Below are 23,666 nucleotides of genomic sequence, written 5' to 3'. Positions count from 1 at the left end.
GGCTGTGCCGGTATTACTCTGTGGGGGGGGGGGGGGGCTGTGCGGTATTACTCTGTGGGGGGGGGGGGGCTGTGCCGGTATTACTCTGGGGGGGGGGCTGTGCCGGTATTACTCTGGTGGGGGGGGCGTGTGCCGGTATTACTCTGGGGGGGGGGCTGTGACGTTATTACTCTGGGGGGGGCGCTGTGCCGTATTACTCTGTGGGGGGGGGGGGCTGTGCGGTATTACTCTGGGGGGGGGGGGCTGTGCCGGTATTACTCTGGGGGGGGGGGGTGTGCCAGTATTACTCTGGGGGGGGGGCTGTGCCGGTATTACTCTGTGTGTGGGGGGGTTGCTGTGCCGGTATATTACTCTGGGGGGGGGGGCTGTGACGGTATTACTCTGGGGGGGGCGCTGTGCCGGTATTACTCTGGGGGGTGTGTGTGCCAGTATTACTCTGGGGGGCTGTGCCGGTATTACTCTGGGGGGGGGGGGGCGCTGTGCAGGTATTACTCTGGGGGGGGGGGGCCTGTGCCGGTATTACTCTGGGGGGGGGGGGGTGTGCCAGTATTACTCTGGGGGGGGGGGGGGCTGTGCCGGTATTACTCTGGGGGGCTGTGCCGGTATTACTCTGGGGGGGGGGGGCGCTGTGCCAGTATTACTCTGGGGGGGGGGCTGTGCCGGTATTACTCTGGGGGGGGGGCTGTGCCGGTATTACTCTGGGGGGGGGGTGTGTGCCAGTATTACTCTGGGGGGGGGGGCTGTGCCGGTATTACTCTGTGGGGGGGGGGGGGCGCTGTGCCGGTATTACTCTGGGGGGGGGGCTGTGACGGTATTACTCTGGGGGGGCGCTGTGCCGGTATTACTCTGGTGGGGGGGGGGGGGCTGTGCCGGTATTACTCTGGGGGGTGTGTGTGCCAGTATTACTCTGGGGGGGGGGGCTGTGCCGGTATTACTCTGGGGGGGGGGGGGCTGTGCGGTATTACTCTGTGGGGGGGGGGGGCTGTGCCAGTATTACTCTCTGGGGGGGGGGGCTGTGCCGGTATTACTCTGTGGGGGGGGGGGGGCGCTGTGCCGGTATTACTCTGGGGGGGGGGGGGCTGTGCCGGTATTACTCTGGGGGGGGGGGGCTGTGCCGGTATTACTCTGTGGGGGGGGGGGGGCTGTGCCAGTATTACTCTCTGGGGGGGGGGGGGCTGTGCCGGTATTACTTTGTGGGGGGGGGGGGCTGTGGCCGGTATTACTCTGTGGGGGGGGGGGCTGTGCCGGTATTACTCTGGGGGGGGGGGGGCTGTGCCGGTATTACTCTGGGGGGGGGCTGTGACGGTATTACTCTGTGGGGGGGGGCGCTGTGCCGGTATTACTCTGTGGGGGGGGGGGGCGGTGCCAGTATTACTCTGTGGGGGGGGGGGGGGGCTGTGCCAGTATTACTCTCTGGGGGGGGGGGGGGGGGTGCCGGTATTACTCTGTGGGGGGGGGGCTGTGCCCAGTATTACTCTCTGGGGGGGGGGGCTGTGCCGGTATTACTCTGTGGGGGGGGGGGGGGGCTGTGCCGGTATTACTCTGTGGGGGGGGGGCTGTGCCGGATTACTCTGGGGGGGGGGGGCTGTGCCGGTATTACTCTGGTGGGGGGGGCGCTGTGCCGGTATTACTCTGGGGGGGGGCTGTGACGGTATTACTCTGGTGGGGGGGGGGCGCTGTGCCGGTATTACTCTGTGGGGGGGGGGCTGTGCCGGTATTACTCTGTGGGGGGGGGGGGCTGTGCCGGTATTACTCTGTGGGGGGGGGGGGGCTGTGCCGGTATTACTCTGGGGGGGGGTGCCAGTATCACTCTGGGGGGGGGGTGTGGGGGGGGTGTGCCAGTATTACTCTGTGGGGGGGGGGGGGCTGTGCCGGTATTACTCTGTGGGGTGGGGGGGCTGTGCCGGTATTACTCTGGGGGGGGGCTGTGCGGTATTACTCTGGTGGGGGGGCGCTGTGCCGGTATTACTCTGGGGGGGGGCTGTGACGGTATTACTCTGGTGGGGGGGGGGCGCTGTGCCGGTATTACTCTGTGGGGGGGGGGGCTGTGCCGGTATTACTCTGTGGGGGGGGGGGGCTGTGCCGGTATTACTCTGTGGGGGGGGGGGGCTGTGCCGGTATTACTCTGGGGGGGGGTGCCAGTCTACTCTGGGGGGGGGGTGTGGGGGGGTGTGCCAGTATTACTCTGGGGGGCGCTGGATCGGGGTGTTATCAGGACGTGTTCACACTGTGCACTTGGCTTGGTGTCGGGTACTGATCACCGCTGCAGATTTGCTCTTACCTGTAGGGTCTGTAATGGCGGCCATATTTGTTGTCACCCAGCTTTCCCAGGCGCTGATAAATCTCACAACACTCAGTAATATCCTTTCATTGTTTCTTGCAGAAAGCCCCCCCCCTTCATGGACCGAAAACGCAAGTTGATCTGTGACCCCTTCACAGTAAAGAAACCGAGGAAGAAAATTCCAAATCTGATGTAAATGTTTATCCATCTCCGTATCCAGGTACCTCTCCGGGGGATATCGGGGGGCCACGAGACGATCCCCCTCTGCTATAACACCGGATGTACATTCCTCACACTGCTGTGCTCTGTGCTCTCTGCCTGTAGTGTTCAGCTAGACGCCTGCTACAGGTGGAGGGGGGGTGAAGCGGGTGGAGGGGGTGAAGCGGGTGGAGAGGGTGGAGGAGGGGAAGCGGGTGGAGGGGATGAAGCGGGGTGGAGGAGGTGAAGCGGGTGGAGGGGGGTGGAGAGGGTGGAGGAGGGGAAGCGGGTGGAGGAGGTGAAGCGGGTGGAGGAGGGGATGCAGCGGGTGGAGGGGGTGAAGCGGGTGGAGGGGATGAAGCGGGGAGAGTGGCGGGGAGGGGATGAAGCGGGTGGAGGGGAGGAAGCGGGTGGAGGGGATGAAGCGGGTGGGGGGATGAAGCGGGTGGAGGAGGTGAAGCTGGTGGAGGCGGGTGAAGCGGGTGGAGGGGATGAAGCGGGTGGAGGGGATGAAGCGGGTGGGAGGGATGAAGCGGGTGGGAGGAGGTGAAGCTGGTGGAGGGTGGAAGCGGGTGGAGGGGATGAAGCGGGTGGAGGGGTGAAGCGGGTGGAGGGGATGAAGCGGGTGGAGGGGGTGAAGCGGGTGGAGGGAATGAAGCGGGTGGAGGGGATGAAGCGGGTGGAGGAGGTGAAGCTGGTGGAGGGGGGTGAAGCGGGTGGAGGGGATGAAGCGGGTGGAGGGGATGAAGCGGGTGGAGGAGGTGAAGCTGGTGGAGGGGGTGAAGCGGGTGGTGGGGATGGAGCAGGTGGAGGGGGTGAAGCGGGTGGAGGGGTGAAGCGGGTGGTGGGATGGAGCAGGTGGAGGGGGTGAAGCGGGTGGAGGGGGTGAAGCGGGTGGTGGAGGGGTGAAGCGGGTGGTGGAGATGGAGCGGGTGGAGGGGTGAAGCGGGTGGAGGGGGTGAAGCGGGTGGTGGAGGGGGTGAAGCGGGTGGAGGGGGTGAAGCGGGTGGTGGGGATGGAGCGGGTGGAGGGGGTGAAGCAGGTGGAGGGGGTGGAGCGGGTGGAGGAGAACTACAGATAATTAAGGAATGAAAGCCGAGTCCTGATTGGTTGCTGTGAGGCCGGTGTCTCCTCCCTCGCACTGTCCACAATCTCCTCCTGTGTCTCCTCAGATTTCACTGAGAATCTCCAGGAAGCCGCGTCCTATCTCTGGGCGCTATTCCCCGCAGACTCTTCAACGACGCCCTCCCCCCCATCTTCCTGAGACATCAACTCTACAGTGTCAGCCGAGACCGCACCGCAGCAGACAGATTCCTGGTGAGTGTATATATTATATCCCTGTACATAGGGGCAGTATTATAGTAGTTATATTCCTGTACATAGGGGCAGTATTATAGTAGTTATATTCCTGTACATAGGGGGCAGTATTATAGTAGTTTATTCCTGTACATAGGGGGCAGTATTATAGTAGTTATATCCCCTGTACATAGGGGGTAGTATTATAGTAGTTATATTCCTGTACATAGGGGGCAGTATTATAGTAGTTATATTCCTGTACATAGGGGGCAGTATTATAGTAGTTATATTCCTGTACATAGGGGGCAGTATTATAGTAGTTATATTCCTGTACATAGGGGCAGTATTATAGTAGTTATATTCCTGTACATAGGGGGCAGTATTATAGTAGTTATATTCCTGTACATAGGGAGCAGTATTATAGTAGTTATATTCCTGTACATAGGGGGCAGTATAATAGTAGTTATATTCTTGTACATAGGATGCAGTATTATAGTAGTTATATCCCTGTACATAGGGGGCAGTATTATAGTAGTAATATTCCTGTACATAGGGGCAGTATTATAGTAGTTATATTCCTGTACATAGGGGGCAGTATTATAGTAGTTATATTCCTGTACATAGAGGACAGTATTATAGTAGTTATATTCTTGTACATAGGGGGCAGTATTATAGTAGTTATATTCCTGTACATAGGGGGCAGTATTATAGTAGTTATATTCCTGTACATAGGGGGGCAGTATTATAGTAGTTATATTCCTGTACATAGGGGGCAGTATTATAGTAGTTATATTCTTGTACATAGGGGGCAGTATTATAGTAGTTATATCCCTGTACATAGGGGGCAGTATTATAGTAGTTATATTCTTGTACATAGGGGGCAGTATTATGTAGTTATATTCTTGTACATAGGGGGCAGTATTATAGTAGTTATATTCTTGTACATAGGGGGCAGTATTATAGTAGTTATATTCTTGTACATAGGGGGCAGTATTATAGTAGTTATATTCTTGTACATAGGGGCAGTATTATAGTAGTTATATATCCTGTACACAGGGGGCAGTATTATAGTAGTTATATTCCTGTACATAGGGGGCAGTATTATAGTAGTTATATTCCTGTACATAGGGGGCAGTATTATAGTAGTTATATTCTTGTACATAGGGGCAGTATTATAGTAGTTATATCCCTGTACATAGGGGGCAGTATTATAGTAGTTATATCCCTGTACATAGGGGGCAGTATTATAGTAGTTATATTCTTGTACATAGAGGCAGTATTATAGTAGTTATATTCTTGTACATAGAGGGGCAGTATTATAGTAGTTATATTCCTGTACATAGGGGGCAGTTTATAGTAGTTATATTCCTGTACATAGGGGCAGTATTATAGTAGTTATATTCTTGTACATAGGGGGCAGTATTATAGAGTTTAAGGCTTGTACATAGAGGGCAGATTAAGGAGTTATATTCTTGTACATAGAGGGCAGTATTATAGTAGTTATATTCCTGTACATAGGGGGCAGTATTATAGTAGTTATATTCCTGTACATAGGGGGCAGTATTATAGTAGTTATATTCCTTGTACATAGGGGGCAGTATTATAGTAGTTATATTCCTTGTACATAGGGGGCAGTATTATAGTAGTTATATTCTTGTACATAGGGGGCAGTATTATAGTAGTTATATTCCTGTACATAGGGGGCAGTATTATAGTAGTTATATTCCTGTACATAGGGGGCAGTATTATAGTAGTTATATTCTTGTACATAGGGGGCAGTATTATAGTAGTTATATTCCTGTACATAGGGGCAGTATTATAGCAGTTATATTCCTGTACATAGGGGGCAGTATTATAGTAGTTATATTCTTGTACAAGGGGGCAGTATTATAGTAGTTATATCCCTGTACATAGGGGGCAGTATTATAGTAGTTATATCCCTGTACATAGGGGCAGTATTATAGATTTATATTCCTTGTACATAGGGGGCAGTATTATATGTAGTTATATTCTTGTACATAGAGGGCAGTATTATAGTAGTTATATTCCTGTACATAGGGGGCAGTATTATAGTAGTTATATCCCTGTACCATAGGGGGCAGTATAGTAGTTATATTCTATAGGGGGCAGTATTATAGTAGTTATATTCTTGTACATAGGGGGCAGTATTATAGTAGTTATATTCTTGTACATAGAGGGCAGTATTATAGTAGTTATATGCCTGTACATAGGGGGCAGTATTATAGTAGTTATATTCCTGTACATAGGGGGCAGTATTATAGTAGTTATATTCCTGTACATAGGGGGCAGTATTATAGTAGTTATATTCTTGTACATAGGGGGCAGTATTATAGTAGTTATATCCCTGTACATAGGGGGCAGTATTATAGTAGTTATATTCCTGTACATAGGGGGCAGTATTATAGTAGTTATATTCCTGTACATAGGGAGCAGTATTATAGTAGTTATATTCCTGTACATAGGGAGCAGTATTATAGTAGTTATATTCCTGTACATAGGGGGCAGTATTATAGTAGTTATATTCCTGTACATAGGGGGCAGTATTATAGTAGTTATATTCCTGTACATAGGGGCAGTATTATAGTAGTTATATTCTTGTACATAGGGGGCAGTATTATAGTAGTTATATTCCTTGTACATAGAGGGCAGTATTATAGTAGTTATATTCCTGTACATATGGGGGCAGTATTATAGTAGTTATATCCCTGTACATAGGGGGCAGTATTATAGTAGTTATATTCTTGTACATAGGGGGCAGTATTATAGTAGTTATATTCTTGTACATAGGGGGCAGTATTATAGTAGTTATATTCTTGTACATAGAGGGCAGTATTATAGTAGTTATATTCCTGTACATAGGGGCAGTATTATAGTAGTTATATTCCTGTACATAGGGGGCAGTATTATAGTAGTTATATTCCTGTACATAGGGGGCAGTATTATAGTAGTTATATTCTTGTACATAGGGGGCAGTATTATAGTAGTTATATCCCTGTACATAGGGGGCAGTATTATAGTAGTTATATCCCTGTACATAGGGGGCAGTATTATAGTAGTTATATTCTTGTACATAGGGGGCAGTATTATAGTAGTTATATTCTTGTACATAGAGGGCAGTATTATAGTAGTTATATTCCTGTACATAGGGGGCAGTATTATAGTAGTTATATCCTGTACATAGGGGGCAGTATTATAGTAGTTATATTCTTGTACATAGGGGGCAGTATTATAGTAGTTTATATTCTTGTACATAGGGGGCAGTATTATAGTAGTTATATTTCTTACATAGAGGGCAGTATTATAGTAGTTATATTCCTGTACATAGGGGGCAGTATTATAGTAGTTATATTCCTGTACATAGGGGGCAGTATTATAGTAGTTATATTCCTGTACATAGGGGGCAGTATTATAGTAGTTATATTCTTGTACATAGGTGGCAGTATTATAGTAGTTATATCCCTGTACATAGGGGCAGTATTATAGTAGTTATATCCCTGTACATAGGGGGCAGTATTATAGTAGTTATATTCTGTACATAGGGGGCAGTATTATAGTAGTTATATTCTTGTACATAGAGGGCAGTATTATAGTAGTTATATTCCTGTACATATGGGGGCAGTATTATAGTAGTTATATCCCTGTACATAGGGGGCAGTATTATAGTAGTTATATTCTTGTACATAGGGGGCAGTATTATAGTAGTTATATTCTTGTACATAGAGGGCAGTATTATAGTAGTTATATTCCTGTACATAGGGGGCAGTATTATAGTAGTTATATTCCTGTACATAGGGGGCAGTATTATAGTAGTTATATTCCTGTACATAGGGGGCAGTATTATAGTAGTTATATTCTTGTACATAGGGGGCAGTATTATAGTAGTTATATCCCTGTACATAGGGGGCAGTATTATAGTAGTTATATTTCCTGTACATAGGGGCAGTATTATAGTAGTTATATTCCTGTACATAGGGAGCAGTATTATAGTAGTTATATTCCTGTACATAGGGAGCAGTATTATAGTAGTTATATTCCTGTACATAGGGGGCAGTATTATAGTAGTTATATTCCTGTACATAGGGGGCAGTATTATAGTAGTTATATTCCTGTACATAGGGGGCAGTAATTATAGTAGTTATATTCTTGTACATAGGGGGCAGTATTATAGTAGTTATATCCCTGTACATAGGGGGCAGTATTATAGTAGTTATACCCCTGTACATAGGGGGCAGTATTATAGTAGTTATATTCCTGTACATAGGGGGCAGTATTATAGTAGTTATATTCCTGTACATAGGGGGCAGTATTATAGTAGTTATATCCCTGTACATAGGGGGCAGTATTATAGTAGTTATATTCCTGTACATAGGGGGCAGTATTATAGTAGTTATATTCCTGTACATAGGGGGCAGTATTATAGTAGTATATCCCTGTACATAGGGGGCAGTATTATAGTAGTTATATTCCTGTACATAGGGGGTAGTATTATAGTAGTTAGGTGGCAGTATTATAGTAGTTATATTCCTGTACATAGGGGGCAGTATTATAGTAGTTTATATTCCTGTACATAGGGGGCAGTATTATAGTAGTTATATTCTTGTACATAGGGGGCAGTATTATAGTAGTTATATCCCTGTACATAGGGGCAGTATTATAGTAGTTATATTCCTGTACATAGGGGGCAGTATTATAGTAGTTATATTCCTGTACATAGGGAGCAGTATTATAGTAGTTATATTCCTGTACATAGGAGCAGTATTATAGTAGTTATATTCCTGTACATAGGGGCAGTATTATAGTAGTTATATTCCTTGTACATAGGGGCAGTATTATAGTAGTTATATTCCTGTACATAGGGGGCAGTATTATAGTAGTTATATTCTTGTACATAGGGGGCAGTATTATAGTAGTTATATCCCTGTACATAGGGGGCAGTATTATAGTAGTTATATTCCTGTACAATAGGGGGCAGTATTATAGTAGTTATATTCTTGTACATAGGGGGCAGTATTATAGTAGTTATATTCCTGTACATAGGGGGTAGTATTATAGTAGTTATATTCCTGTACATAGGGGCAGTATTATAGTAGTTTATATTCTTGTACATAGGGAGCAGTATTATAGTAGTTATATTCCTGTACATAGGGGGTAGTATTATAGTAGTTATATACCTGTACATAGGGGGCAGTATTATAGTAGTTATATACCTGTACATAGGGGGCAGTATTATAGTAGTTATATTCTTGTACATAGGGGGCAGTATTATAGTAGTTATATTCTTGTACATAGGGGCAGTATTATAGTAGTTATATTCCTGTACATAGGGGGCCGGTATTATAGTAGTTATATTCCTGTACATAGGGGGCAGTATTATAGTAGTTATATTCCTGTACATAGGGGCGGTATTATAGTAGTTATATTCCTGTACATAGGGGGCGGTATTATAGTAGTTATATTCCTGTACATAGGGGGCAGTATTATAGTAGTTATATTCCTGTACATAGGAGGCAGTATTATAGGAGTTATATTCTTGTACATAGGTGGCAGTATTATAGTAGTTATATTCTTGTACATAGAGGGCAGTATTATAGTAGTTATATTCCTGTACATAGGGGGCAGTATTATAGTAGTTATATTCCTGTACATAGGTGGCAGTATTATAGTAGTTATATTCTTGTACATAGGGGGCAGTATTATAGTAGTTATATTCCTGTACATAGGGGGCAGTATTATAGTAGTTATATTCCTGTACATTAGGGGGCAGTATTATAGTAGTTATATTCTTGTACATAGGGGGCAGTATTATAGTAGTTATATTCCTGTACATAGGGGGCAGTATTATACATATATTATACCGTCTCTCTCTTATAGAGCTCTTTGCAGCAGAAGGCAGACGTTTGCCTCGTCCAGCCTGGATTTGTCCGGACACGTTCCTTGTGGTCAGGAAGGAGGATTTCCTGGGGGCAGTTATTCGGGGTGTAGATGGGGGTTCTGGAGCCCCCGTTGTTCGCCGCTTCCTGGACTCCAGTCTTCTCTCCCTCTCAGATCAGCTACAACAGAGAAGAGATGATGGAGAGACATCGGTTCAGCGATGCAGAAATTACGTAAGGACCAGACCTTTTATATTGGGGTAAATAAATCAGGGATCGGTTGTTATTGCCCCCGTGTTGTGATAATGCGATGGTCCGGTTATTATTCTCCTCTCTCAGGCAGCTGGTGCGCTCCGGGGTGCTGACTGTCCGGGATGCGGGGAGCTGGTGGTTGTCCATTCCCGGAGCCGGAAAATTCTGCAAACATTTTATAAAAGGTGATGTGGGATCTAGAGCCGCTCTGCGAGTATCGGGGCTCCCTGTGTGTGTGGGGCGCCTCGGGGGCGGGGGTCCGGTGGCGTCTCGGGGGGCGGGGGTCCGGTGGCGTCTCGGGGGCGGGCGTCCGGTGGCGTCTCGGGGGCGGGCGTCCGGTGGCGTCTCGGGGGCGGGGGTCCGGTGGCGTCTCAGGGGCGGGGGTCCCGGTGGCGTCTCGGGGGCGGGGCAGCGTCTCGGGGGTCCGGGGCATCACCCACATGTGGAATAATTCTTCTCTCCTTCTTCCTCTGCACAGGACGGAAAGCTCTCGTCTCGCAGATCAGTCGCTCCGATATAAAGAAGTTCTCCTCACAGATCTGTCGACTAGAAAAGCTCCGCCCAATGTGCACTTGGGGATGGAGTATCACATCCACGACATGATCGGGGCTGGGCTGGTGGATTGGTGAGTGGTGGCATCAGAGGGGTCACACATCACACCCCCTGTCATACTGATGGGCTCTTCTCTCTTCCAGCATTCCTACACCCTCCGGGACCCTCCTCCGCCTCTCAGACACGTAGCCCCGCCCTCGCCCCGCCCACGTGACCCCATCATACAGAGGACGACAATGAATTTATGACAATTAGAATAAATTCATCTCATTTATTTATTTATTTGTGTGTCTGATGTCTGGATTCTTGTAGATGAGGGTCTGTGTGTGACATCGGGGGGGAAGGGCACCCACTATCTGCCCCCTGCGGCTGTGTATGGGGGCGGGAGGGGGATTTACTCACAGATACTTTGGGTCTGCCGGTCCCAATACCACCACCCCTGGCTGATAACTTATAAGAGGCTCCGCCCTCTTCAGAGACACGTGCGCAGTTACCACCAGTTCGGACCCCCGCCGGAAACCTGGAGCTCAGGGACCTTTGTTTTGGGTCCCAAATTGACCTTTTGGAAATTTTTAATTGGAAGAAAAATAAATAACTTAAATACCTGGATGTGAGTCTGATCCCGCATGAGCCGTAACTATGGCGCTGGCGGTGTGACGCTCCGCGTTACGTTTTTTTAATCCCAATGCTTGAAACGATACAAGGGACACGAATCCACCGATCCACGAGGACCCGCGCGTGGTGTGTTACATCTACAATCCGGAAGAAGAATCACTAAATGTGTAGTGCGACCCGGCGAGGGCTCTGCCCATGGCCCCCCACAACCACGTGCTATAGTACCGGCCCCCACATAATGCTTGTAGTGGTCTCAGCACAATATAATGGCTCTTCCTGTAGAAGCCCCTCATTTCTAACCCCTTTTCTGCGAATGTATATTTATAATTCCCCCATTATTGTAGCCCCCATTACTTATGATGCCCCCATTATTGTAGCCCCCCATTACTTATGATGCCCCCATTATTGTAGCCCCCCATTACTTATAATGCCCCCATTATTGTAGCCCCCATTACTTATAATGCCCCCATTATTGTAGCCCCCATTACTTATAATGCCCCCATTATTGTAGCCCCCATTACTTATAATGCCCCCATTATTGTAGCCCCCATTACTTATAATGCCCCCATTATTGTAGCCCCCCCATTACTTATGATGCCCCTATTATTCTAGCCCCCCATTACTTATAATGACCCCATTATTGTAGCCCCCATTACTTATAATGCCCCCATTATTGTAGCCCCCATTACTTATAATGCCCCCATTATTGTAGCCCCCCCATTACTTATAATGCCCCCATTATTGTAGCCCCCCCATTACTTATAATGCCCCCATTATTGTAGCCCCCCATTAAATATAATGCCCCCATTATTGTAGCCCCCCATTACTTATAATGCCCCCCATTATTGTAGCCCCCATTACTTATAATGCCCCCATTATTGTAGCCCCCATTACTTATAATGACCCCATTATTGTAGCCCCCATTACTTATAATGACCCCATTATTGTAGCCCCCATTATTGTAGCCCCCATTACTTATAATGACCCCATTATTGTAGCCCCCATTACTTATAATGACCCCATTATTGTAGCCCCCATTACTTATAATGACCCCATTATTGTAGCCCCCATTACTTATGATGCCCCCATTATTTATAATGACCCCATTATTGTAGCCCCCATTATTGTAGCCCCCATTATTGTAGCCCCCCATTACTTATAATGACCCCATTATTGTAGCCCCCATTACTTATAATGCCCCCATTATTGTAGCCCCCATTACTTATGATGCCCCCATTACTTATAATGACCCCATTATTGTAGCCCCCATTATTGTAGCCCCCCATTACTTCTAATGCCCCCATACATCCAGCCGCCTGCTTCACCATTGTAGTGGCCTCTATCGGTGTCTCGGGGGGGGTTGGGGGTCGGTCCTGAATATCCGGGGCAGTTTGGGGCAATAGCACAAACATAAATAAATGACCAGACAAGAAAATGTTCCATCAGGAGAAACTTCTCAGATCCCGGATCTGTGGGGTCTTCTTATATTTATTATCCATGGCCGCCTTCCTTCTAACATCCACTTTTATAATTATGCTAATGAGCCAGAAGGACTCTGGGGGTGTTACCAGAGCCCCTTCGTGTTGTAGCTTTCCAGGCGCTTACACTGGTTCCTCCCCCTCCTTCTGCCTGATGTAATGTAACACAGAGGGATAGGGAAGTGTAATAGCCAGTGAAGCTGCTGCGTGGAGGGGCTCTGGTAACACCCCCACAGCGCGGGGACCCGGGATATAAGAGATTCTCCGGGGTCTCGCACTGTTTGCTCTGTAATTCCACATGTGATCATTTTGATGCCTCAGAGAGAACCTACAATCGTCCTGATAATCCGGGGTCCTCTGTGGCTGAGGGGGTGAGGGCAGATGACCTCTCTGTGCTCTGTAATAACCTCCGTCTGACCTCCCGCACAGCATCAGCAGATATTATATACGATCACTCCATTACTGCGCATGCGGAGGAGCCGCACTGGCCGGTGCATGCTGGGAGCTGTAGTTCCGTGAATCCAACAGCGCGCCTGCGCAGTGAGCATAGAGCACGTGACTGGCGGCGGTCAGCTGGCGGGGCGGGTCATGTGACCAGGAACTGGCGCGTTATCAGATCAGGGAAGCTGCGGCTCCGGTGCGATGTCCGCGGGTCTGACGCCATAGAAGCCGCAATGGCCGCCACCGCCCTGCTCCTCCTGCTGGGGCTGCACGCCGCCGCCTCTGCCCCCCTCACCCAGGTGAGAGACCACCCGCCTGCCAGCATGTGCTGAGAGCCAGCGCCGAGCTGCGGGCCACTGAGGGTGGGATCCGCCCGATCTATCCGCCCGCCCGATCCCCCTATCTATCCGCCCGCCCGATGTATCGCACTGTGAGGTGTGATCGCAGCCTGCGCCCGGTGTGAGGACACTATGGCGGACACATTTTACCGGTGCATCAGGCTTGTGGTTCTGATCTACAGAACCGGAGGTGACATCCAGTACTGAGGGCGCGGCTCCTGTCTGTAACTGCCCGGATCTCCGCTCCTGATGCGGTCATAAAGAAGAGGAGGCACCAGCAGAGTGTTTGTGGCTGCTACAGAGCAGAAGACAGGAGGGTGGGAGAGCCCCTCGGCCCCTCCCTCCTCCCCCCCTGCGGAGCCCCTCGGCCCCTCCCTCCTCCCCCCCTGCGGAGCCCCTCGGCCCCTCCCTCCTCCCCCCTGCGGCCCCCATAAATGTGACTCTTCTCTGCTCAGTCTGACCTGCAGGAGATTAGAGGGAAATCGCAGAGAAGACGTTTCCCCCTCCTGGGGGTTTCCTGGGGTAAGATCTGCTGACGGGTTCTCTTGTGTCTGCACCCATAGGTGTCCCCGGTGATCACCCTGGAGCAGCTGCTGTGGGTCAGTGGGCGAGTGATCGGGGCGGTGGACACGTTCCGGATCCCGCTGATCACTTACACCCCCCGGGGGCAGCTCCTGGCGTTTGCTGAAGCGCGGAAACATTCGGCTTCTGATCTGGGAGCAAAGTTCATCGCAACCCGGCGCTCACATGACGGAGGTAATGATAACGATGGGGGATCTTAGATTAGGGGGTCACGCAGGGTGGGGGTGGTCCCGCGGGGCAGGGGCATGGGGGGGGTGTCGCCTTCTTCAGGGCTCAGCAGACGTTCTGTGTCGCCATCTGGTGGCCGCTACACATCACAGCCGGTGCAGAGAGGATCCAAAGTTTCAGAACTAATAAGAACTTGTGTTTGGGTTTATTTTTAACTATTAATAACCCCAATAATTTGTTTGTATTGGCGGCCCCTGCAGGAGAAATGAGTTACTGTGGCAGAATTGGGTCCAAAGACAAGATGGAGGAGGAGGAGAATGGCTGCAGGGAAGGGAGGAGGTGCAGGGAGCTGAGAGATGCAGGAGGAGAGGGAGGAGGTGCAGGGAGCTGAGAGATGCAGGAGGAGAGGGAGGAGGTGCAGGGAGCTGAGAGATGGAGGAGGAGAGGGAGGAGGTGCAGGGAGCTGAGAGATGGAGGAGGAGGTGCAGGAGGAGAGGGAGGGAGGAGGTGCAGGGAGCTGAGAGATGCAGGAGGAGAGGGAGGAGGTGCAGGGAGCTGAGAGATGCAGGAGGAGAGGGAGGAGGAGAGGGAGGGAGGGAGGAGGTGCAGGGAGCTGAGAGATGCAGGAGGAGGTGCAGGGAGCTGAGAGATGGAGGAGGAGAGGGAGGAGGTGCAGGGAGCTGAGAGATGGAGGAGGAGAGGGAGGAGGTGCAGGGAGCTGAGAGATGGAGGAGGAGAGGGAGGAGGTGCAGGGAGCTGAGAGATGGAGGAGGAGAGGGAGGAGGTGCAGGGAGCTGAGAGATGGAGGAGGAGAGGGAGGAGGTGCAGGGAGCTGAGAGATGGAGGAGGAGAGGGAGGAGGTGCAGGGAGCTGAGAGATGGAGGAGGAGAGGGAGGAGGTGCAGGGAGCTGAGAGATGGAGGAGGAGAGGGAGGAGGTGCAGGGAGCTGAGAGATGGAGGAGGAGAGGGAGGAGGTGCAGGGAGCTGAGAGATGGAGGAGGAGAGGGAGGAGGTGCAGGGAGCTGAGAGATGGAGGAGGAGAGGGAGGAGGTGCAGGGAGCTGAGAGAGGGAGGAGGAGAGGGAGGAGGTGCAGGGAGCTGAGAGAGGGAGGAGGAGAGGGAGGAGGTGCAGGGAGCTGAGAGAGGGAGGAGGTGCAGGGAGCTGAGAGATGGAGGAGGAGAGGGAGGAGGAGAGGGAGGGAGGAGGTGCAGGGAGCTGAGAGATGCAGGAGGAGGTGCAGGGAGCTGAGAGATGGAGGAGGAGAGGGAGGAGGTGCAGGGAGCTGAGAGAGGGAGGAGGTGCAGGGAGCTGAGAGATGGAGGAGGAGAGGGAGGGAGGAGGTGCAGGGAGCTGAGAGATGCAGGAGGAGGTGCAGGGAGCTGAGAGATGGAGGAGGAGAGGGAGGAGGTGCAGGGAGCTGAGAGATGGAGGAGGAGAGGGAGGAGGTGCAGGGAGCTGAGAGATGGAGGAGAGGGAGGAGGTGCAGGGAGCTGAGAGATGGAGGAGGTGGTGCAGGAGGAGAGGGAGGGAGGAGGTGCAGGGAGCTGAGAGATGCAGGAGGAGAGGGAGGAGGTGCAGGGAGCTGAGAGATGCAGAAGGAGATGGAGGGGGGAGGGAGCTGAGAGATGCAATGGCTGCAGGGAAGGGAGGAAGGCGCTGATGCTTGACATGGGGAATTGGGTCCATAGACAAGAAGTTCACATTGGAATTTGTAGAGATGACCGGGTAATGTTTCCCCTGAATCCTCTGCGTGTCTGCAGGCTACACCTGGGGTCCCCACCTCCTTCATCATAGACGATGGGACCACCCAGGACGGCCTGAATCTGGGCGCGGTGGTGGTGGATGACGAGACGAGGAACATCTTCCTGGTGTACACCCTGTGCGCCCACTACCTGCAGTGCGGGGTCTCCAGCGTCATGGTAACCAACAGCTCGGACGACGGGGTCACCTGGAGCCCCCCAGGAACATCTCCCAGGAGATCGGAACCCAAATGTTTGCCCCCGGCCCAGGATATGGGATCCAGGTGAGGGTCTGCTGCGGGACCCCTGTGTCGTGTGTCCGTTGGAATAACATGAGGTTTATTTTGTGTTCCAAAGAAAAAATTGCGCCAAAAAAGGTCGTCTCATCGTGTGCGGTCACGGGACCCTGGAGGAGGACGGGATCTTCTGCCTCCTAAGTGACGACCACGGGAACAGCTGGAGAAGGGGGGGAGCCTGGAGGGGCTTCCATTCAAACAGCAGAAGCGACTGGGGGACTTCAGCCCGGATGAGTGTCAGGTAATCGCCAGGAGGTCGCTGTGTCTTACCCACAATCCTCTCTGCCCCACTCTGACCTTTAACCCCTCCACAGCCGTACGAGCTCCCGGATGGCTCCGTGGTCATTAATGCCCGGAACCAATACTTCTACCACTGCCGCTGCCGGATCGTGGGCCTCCTCCACCGACGCCTGCGACACCATTCCTCTGGAGAGCGTTCGCTTCGATGAGGGCTGCCGGACCCCGCCGTGGCCGCCGGAGCGCTGTACAAAGGAGGGGTCACTTACTTTGTCAACCCGGCCAACCAGGCGCACAGTAAGTGATTTAGTCTTGGGGTTCTGGGGGGGGAGCAGCTCCGGGGATCTATGGGGGGGATGTTATCGGAAGAGTAGGGTTCCCTTTATGTTTTGTTCGTTCCTTGTGTTTCCAGGGGTTAATCTCACTCTCCGCTGGAGTTTTACCTCCGGGGATTCCTGGGAGCAGAATTCCATCCAGATCTGGCCGGGACCCAGCGGCTACTCGAGTCTGACCACCCTGTCCCGTCACCTCGAGGACAACGAGAACATCTACATCATCTACGAGAAGGGAAGACGGGACATAACGGAGTCCATCGCGCTGGTCAAGGTCAATGTATACGGGAGCATCTGAGGACTCTATTAAAGGGATTGTCCACTTTCAATAACACCCCCCCCACCCCCACCCCACCCCCCATGTAACTTCTCTGACCTCCTCTCATAAGCCGGGACTTTGTAGGGACCACAGCCCGGAACCAATCATTCGGCTCCTTCCAATGAGTTTTAGGCCCCGGGTCGGACCCCACAATCATAAAGTCATGACATATCCCAGCAATGATGGAGGAGTTACCCTTGAAGTGACCTCTACTGATCTAATGGTCAGGATTGTCACTGATTAGGGTATTAAAGGGGTTGTCCGGGGGTATAACATGGCTGCTCCAGGGGCCGCGCTCGTCATAACTGATGCATTACCTCTCCGGTCACGTGTGGCGCTGTTTTTGGAAGGCGGCAGCCATGTTTTTCAACCTCCAGACAACCCCTTTAAGTCCACACTATGGTCTCCTGTTTTGGGCGCGTATCTCTTATATGTAGATCACAACAGCTGCAGGAACCGATCTCCAGACATATTATGTCTATAGAGACGGATGTAGCAGAGCTGAGTTTGTCCTGCAAGTACTTGACTCAATGCAGCGCAGCGATCGGCTCTGCTACATGCGTGTAGTGTATAAAGTACATGTAACTGCAGTACTGCTCACAGCCTGCGGGTAGGAAGGGGCGCTGTGTCTAAGAATAATCATCTCATTACACGCGGTTACAGGAGGATTCTGGGGGGACGTCTCCTATAAACCAAAACTCGTCATAAATTTGTAATAAATTATTTTTGAATGCATCTGAGTTTTTCCTTTGGATAACACATAATATACGTAAACTCTGCTCTCTGCTCCGTATAACAAGAAATAATCGTTGTTAATTGTTTAATCGTTACCTCCGGTCTGAATCCATGCCGGGGCGAGTAGCCGGATCTGACCCCATTGACGTAACCAAACGGCCCTGATCCATGGAACGTCCCCTTTCCAGGCAGCGACATGTCGAAGCGGAATCAGACGTCTCCTGGAGAGGCTCCTAGTAATCCTTCCTGTCCACTGAAGAGTCACAGGGTCAATTCAGAAGCGGTAAGCCAGGTCCTTCAGTACAGGGGGCAATGGCAGGGCAACACAAGAGCCCGTGACTCCCCAGTGGGGGGGGGGGGGGTGTCTTCTATCCTCATGGAGAACCCATGACTCTCCAACGTGGGGCGTCTTCTATCCTCATGGAGAACCCATTACTCCCCAGCGTGGGGGGGGGGGGGGGGGGGCGTTTTCTATACTCATGGAGAACCTGTGACTCCCCAACGGGGGGCGTCTTCTATCCTCACGGACAGCCCGTGACTCCTCAGCAGGGGGCGTCTTCTATCCTCATGGAGAACCCGTGACTCCCCAGCGGGGGGGGGGGCCTCTTCTATCCTCATGGAGAACCCATGACTCCCCAGCAGGGGGGGGGGGTCTTCTATCCTCACGGAGAACCTGTGACTCCCCAGCAGGGGGGGGGGGGGGGGGTCTTCTATCCTCACGGAGAACCTGTGACTCCCCAGCGGGGGGTGGCTTCTATCCTCACGGAGAACCTGTGACTGCCCAGTGGGGGACGTCTTCTATCCTCACGGAGAACCTGTGTCTCCCCAGCGGGGGGGGGGGGGGGGCGTCTTCTATCCTCATGGAGAACCCATGACTCCCCAGCGGGGGGCGTATTCTATCCTCATGGAGAACCCGTGACTCCCCAGCGGGGGGTGTCTTCTATCCTCATGGAGAACCTGTGACTCCCCAGCAGTGGGGGGGCCTCTTCTATCCTCATGGAGAACCCGTGACTCCCCAGCGGGGGGGGGGGGGGGGGGGTCTTCTATCCTCACGGAGAACCCGTGACTCCCCAGCGGGGGGGCGTCTTCTATCCTCACGGAGAACCCGTGACTCCCCAGCGGGGGGCGTCTTCTATCCTCACGGAGAACCTGTGACTCCCCAGCGGGGGGGCGTCTTCTATCCTAATGGAGAACCCGTGACTCCCCAGCGGGGGACGTCTTCTATCCTCACGGAGAACCCGTGACTCCCCAGCGGGGGGCGTCTTCTATCCTCATGGAGAACCCGTGACTCCCCAGCGGGGGGTGTCTTCTATCCTCATGGAGAACCTGTGACTCCCCAGCGGGGGGGCGTCTTCTATCCTCATGGAGAACCCGTGACTCCCCAGCGGGGGACGTCTTCTATCCTCACGGAGAACCCGTGACTCCCCAGCGGGGGGCGTCTTCTATCCTCACGGAGAACCCGTGACTCCCCAGCGGGGGGTGTCTTCTATCCTCATGGAGAACCTGTGACTCCCCAGCGGGGGGGGGTGTCTTCTATCCTCATGGAGAACCCATGATTCCCCAGCAGGGGGCGTCTTCTATCCTCATGGAGGACCCCTGACTCCCCAGCGGGGGGGCGTCTTCTATCCTCATGGAGAACCCGTGACTCCCCAGCGGGGGGGGCGTCTTCTATCCTCATGGAGGACCCGTGACTCCCCAGCGGGGGGCGTCTTCTATCCTCATGGAGAACCTGTGACTCCCCAGCGGGGGGGGGGGGTGTCTTCTGTCCTCATGGAGAACCCATGACTCCCCAACGTGGGGCGTCTTCTATCCTCATGGAGAACCCGTGACTCCCCAGCGGGGGGGGGGGGCCTCTTCTATCCTCATGGAGAACCCATGACTCCCCAGCGGGGGGGGGGGGTCTTCTATCCTCATGGAGAACCCATGACTCCCCAGCAGGGGGGGGGTCTTCTATCCTCACGGAGAACCTGTGACTCCCCAGCAGGGGGGGGGTCTTCTATCCTCACGGAGAACCTGTGACTCCCCAGCGGGGGGTGTCTTCTATCCTCACGGAGAACCTGTGACTCCCCAGCGGGGGACGTCTTCTATCCTCACGGAGAACCTGTGTCTCCCCAGCGGGGGGGGGCGTCTTCTATCCTCATGGAGAACCCATGACTCCCCAGCGGGGGGCGTCTTCTATCCTCATGGAGAACCCGTGACTCCCCAGCGGGGGTGTCTTCTATCCTCATGGAGAACCTGTGACTCCCCAGCAGTGGGGGGGCCTCTTCTATCCTCATGGAGAACCCGTGACTCCCCAGCGGGGGGGGGTCTTCTGTCCTCACGGAGAACCCGCGACTCCCCAGCGGGGGGTGTCTTCTATCCTCATGGAGAACCTGTGACTCCCCAGCGGGGGGGCGTCTTCTATCCTCATGGAGAACCCATGACTCCCCAGCGGGGGACGTCTTCTATCCTCACGGAGAACCCGTGACTCCCCAGCGGGGGGCGTCTTCTATCCTCATGGAGAACCCGTGACTCCCCAGCGGGGGGCGTCTTCTATCCTCACGGAGAACCCGTGACTCCCAAGCGGGGGGTGTCTTCTATCCTCATGGAGAACCTGTGACTCCCCAGCGGGGGGGGGGGTGTCTTCTATCCTCATGGAGAACCCATGATTCCCCAGCAGGGGGCGTCTTCTATCCTCATGGAGGACCCGTGACTCCCCAGCGGGGGGGCGTCTTCTATCCTCATGGAGAACACGTGACTCCCCAGCGGGGGGGCGTCCTCTATCCTCATGGAGGACCCGTGACTCCCCAGCGGGGGGCGTCTTCTATCCTCATGGAGGACCCGTGACTCCCCAGCGGGGGGCGTCTTCTATCCTCATGGAGAACCTGTGACTCCCCAGCGGGGGGGGGGGGTGTCTTCTATCCTCATGGAGAACCCATGATTCCCCAGCAGGGGGCGTCTTCTATCCTCATGGAGGACCCGTGACTCCCCAGCGGGGGGCGTCTTCTATCCTCATGGAGAACCTGTGACTCCCCAGCGGGGGGGGGTGTCTTCTATCCTCATGGAGAACCCATGATTCCCCAGCAGGGGGCGTCTTCTATCCTCATGGAGGACCCGTGACTCCCCAGCGGGGGGCGTCTTCTATCCTCACGGAGAACCTGTGTCTCCCCAGCGGGGGGGGCGTCTTCTATCCTCATGGAGAACCTGTGACTCCCCAGCAGGGGGTGTCTTCTATCCTCATGGAGAACCCGTGACTCCCCAGCAGGGGGTGTCTTCTATCCTCATGGAGAACCTGTGACTCCCCAGCAGTGGGGGGGCCTCTTCTATCCTCATGGAGAACCCGTGACTCCCCAGCGGGGGACGTCTTCTATCCTCATGGAGAACCCGTGACTCCCCAGCGGGGGGTGTCTTCTATCCTCATGGAGAACCTGTGACTCCCCAGCGGGGGGGCGTCTTCTATCCTCATGGAGAACCCGTGACTCCCCAGTGGGGGACGTCTTCTATCCTCACGGAGAACCCGTGACTCCCCAGCGGGGGGCGTCTTCTATCCTCATGGAGAACCCGTGACTCCCCAGCGGGGGGCGTCTTCTATCCTCACGGAGAACCCGTGACTCCCCAGCGGGGGGTGTCTTCTATCCTCATGGAGAACCTGTGACTCCCCAGCGGTGGGGGGGCCTCTTCTATCCTCATGGAGAACCTGTGACTCCCCAGCGGGGGGGGGGGGGGTGTCTTCTATCCTCATGGAGAATCCATGATTCCCCAGCAGGGGGCGTCTTCTATCCTCATGGAGGACCCGTGACTCCCCAGGGGGGGGCGTCTTCTATCCTCATGGAGAACCCGTGACTCCCCAGCGGGGGGGGGCGTCTTCTATCCTCATGAAGAACCCGTGACTCCCCAGCGGGGGGGGGCCGTCTTCTATCCTCATAGAGAACCCGTGACTCCCCAGCGGGGGGGTCTTCTATCCTCATGGAGAACCCGTGACTCCCCAGCGGGGGGGGGGGGGGCGTCTTCTATCCTCATGGAGGACCCGTGACTCCCCAGCGGGGGGCGTCTTCTATCCTCATGGAGAACCTGTGACTCCCCAGCGGGGAGGGAGTGTCTTCTATCCTCATGGAGAACCCATGATTCCCCAGCAGGGGGCGTCTTCTATCCTCATGGAGAACCCGTGACTCCCCAGCGGGGGGCGTCTTCTATCCTCACGGAGAACCTGTGTCTCCCCAGCGGGGGGGGCGTCTTCTATCCTCATGGAGAACCCATGACTCCCCAGCGGGGGGGGCGTCTTCTATCCTCATGGAGAACCCGTGACTCCCCAGCGGGGGGTGTCTTCTATCCTCATGGAGAACCCGTGACTCCCCAGCGGGGGGTGTCTTCTATCCTCATGGAGAACCTGTGACTCCCCAGCAGTGGGGGGTCTCTTCTATCCTCATGGAGAACCCGTGACTCCCCAGCGGGGGGCGTCTTCTATCCTCACGGAGAACCCGTGACTCCCCAGCGGGGGGTGTCTTCTATCCTCATGGAGAACCTGTGACTCCCCAGCGGTGGGGGGGCCTCTTCTATCCTCATGGAGAACCTGTGACTCCCCAGTGGGGGGGGGGGGGGTGTCTTCTATCCTCATGGAGAATCCATGATTCCCCAGCAGGGGGCGTCTTCTATCCTCATGGAGGACCCGTGACTCCCCAGGGGGGGGCGTCTTCTATCCTCATGGAGAACCCGTGACTCCCCAGCGGGGGGCGTATTCTATCCTCATGGAGAACCTGTGACTCCCCAGCGGGGGGCGTCTTCTATCCTCATGGAGGACCCGTGACTCCCCAGCGGGGGGGCGTCTTCTATCCTCATGGAGAACACGTGACTCCCCAGCGGGGGGGCGTCCTCTATCCTCATGGAGGACCCGTGACTCCCCAGCGGGGGGCGTCTTCTATCCTCATGGAGGACCCGTGACTCCCCAGCGGGGGGCGTATTCTATCCTCATGGAGAACCTGTGACTCCCCAGCGGGGGGGGACGTCTTCTATCCTTATGGAGAACCCGTGACTCCCCAGCGGGGGGCGTCTTCTATCCTCATGGAGAACCCGTGACTCCCCAGCGGGGGGCGTCTTCTATCCTCATGGAGGACCCGTGACTCCCCAGCGGGGGGCGTCTTCTATCCTCATGGAGAACCCGTGACTCCCCAGCGGGGGGCGTCTTCTATCCTCATGGAGAACCCGTGACTCCCCAGCGGGGGGCGTCTTCTATCCTCATGGAGGATGCTTCTATCCGTGGATGCTCAGTATAATAGAAACAGGATTCAGGATAGAATTTTGTTTCTTCCCCCTTCCAGGAGAGGAATGTCCTTCTTTGGGAATAAGTTCAGGATCCGGTGTCAGTGAATGTGATTGTTCCGGTTCCTCTGAATGTGGAAGAGGAAGGCCATTATCACCTCTATTTCTTGTGGAGGCCTTTGGTCCAACAGCGAATGTGACATTTCATGATGGAGACGATCATTCGGCACCGGTGGCCGCAGCTTCAGTGTCTCTTCTGACCCACCAGCAGCGGCACACGACCGTACGAGCACAACCCCGGCCCCCCCTGTAATGTCCCCCACACCTGTCTTTGTGTTATTGTGACTGGGATATTTTTGTACAGTAATTGCTTTCCCATGTGATGTGTCATGTGACCTGCAATGTGCTGTATCGCAACGTCCTGTGTTTGTATGAAACTAAGGAACCAGCAGCATGTAAGAAGACGCCTCTCGTAGTATTTATGTATCTGTAGCGTTACACCCGGTGTAACAATCGCCGGAACATTATGTATAAAATAATTTCCTCCCAGGGGATGAATAATGTCCTCCAGCAGAGCCCCCTGTACAGAAATGTCCTCCAGCAGAGCCCCCTGTACAGAAATGTTCTCCAGCAGAGCCCCCTGTACAGAAATGTCCTCCAGCAGAGCCCCCTGTACAGAA

General features: G+C 53.3%; 2 protein-coding genes across 2 annotated transcripts; both read left to right on the top strand.

Moving 5' to 3' along the window:
* The first annotated feature begins 2,399 nt into the window (after positions 1–2,399).
* On the top strand, positions 2,400–10,752 carry WHR1 (winged helix repair factor 1). Its single transcript, XM_072131634.1, is given in 10 exon segments — positions 2,400–2,445; positions 2,448–2,501; positions 3,652–3,702; positions 3,705–3,796; positions 9,668–9,713; positions 9,716–9,824; positions 9,826–9,900; positions 10,006–10,103; positions 10,397–10,426; positions 10,429–10,752. Coding segments are annotated over 10 exon segments (720 nt in total). The 3' UTR covers positions 10,548–10,752.
* Positions 10,753–13,237: 2,485 nt separating this feature from the next.
* NEU1 (neuraminidase 1) lies at positions 13,238–17,058 on the top strand. The gene is given in 11 exon segments (XM_072131631.1): positions 13,238–13,303; positions 13,906–14,098; positions 15,854–15,864; positions 15,866–16,046; positions 16,049–16,116; positions 16,170–16,290; positions 16,293–16,369; positions 16,443–16,520; positions 16,522–16,579; positions 16,582–16,662; positions 16,778–17,058. Coding segments are annotated over 11 exon segments (1,152 nt in total). The 3' UTR covers positions 16,996–17,058.
* The last annotated feature ends 6,608 nt before the right edge of the window (positions 17,059–23,666 follow it).

Source organism: Engystomops pustulosus, unplaced genomic scaffold (assembly GCF_040894005.1).
Source record: "Engystomops pustulosus unplaced genomic scaffold, aEngPut4.maternal MAT_SCAFFOLD_110, whole genome shotgun sequence".
NCBI lineage: Eukaryota > Metazoa > Chordata > Amphibia > Anura > Leptodactylidae > Engystomops > Engystomops pustulosus.
This window is presented reverse-complemented; position numbering and strand designations above follow the sequence as displayed.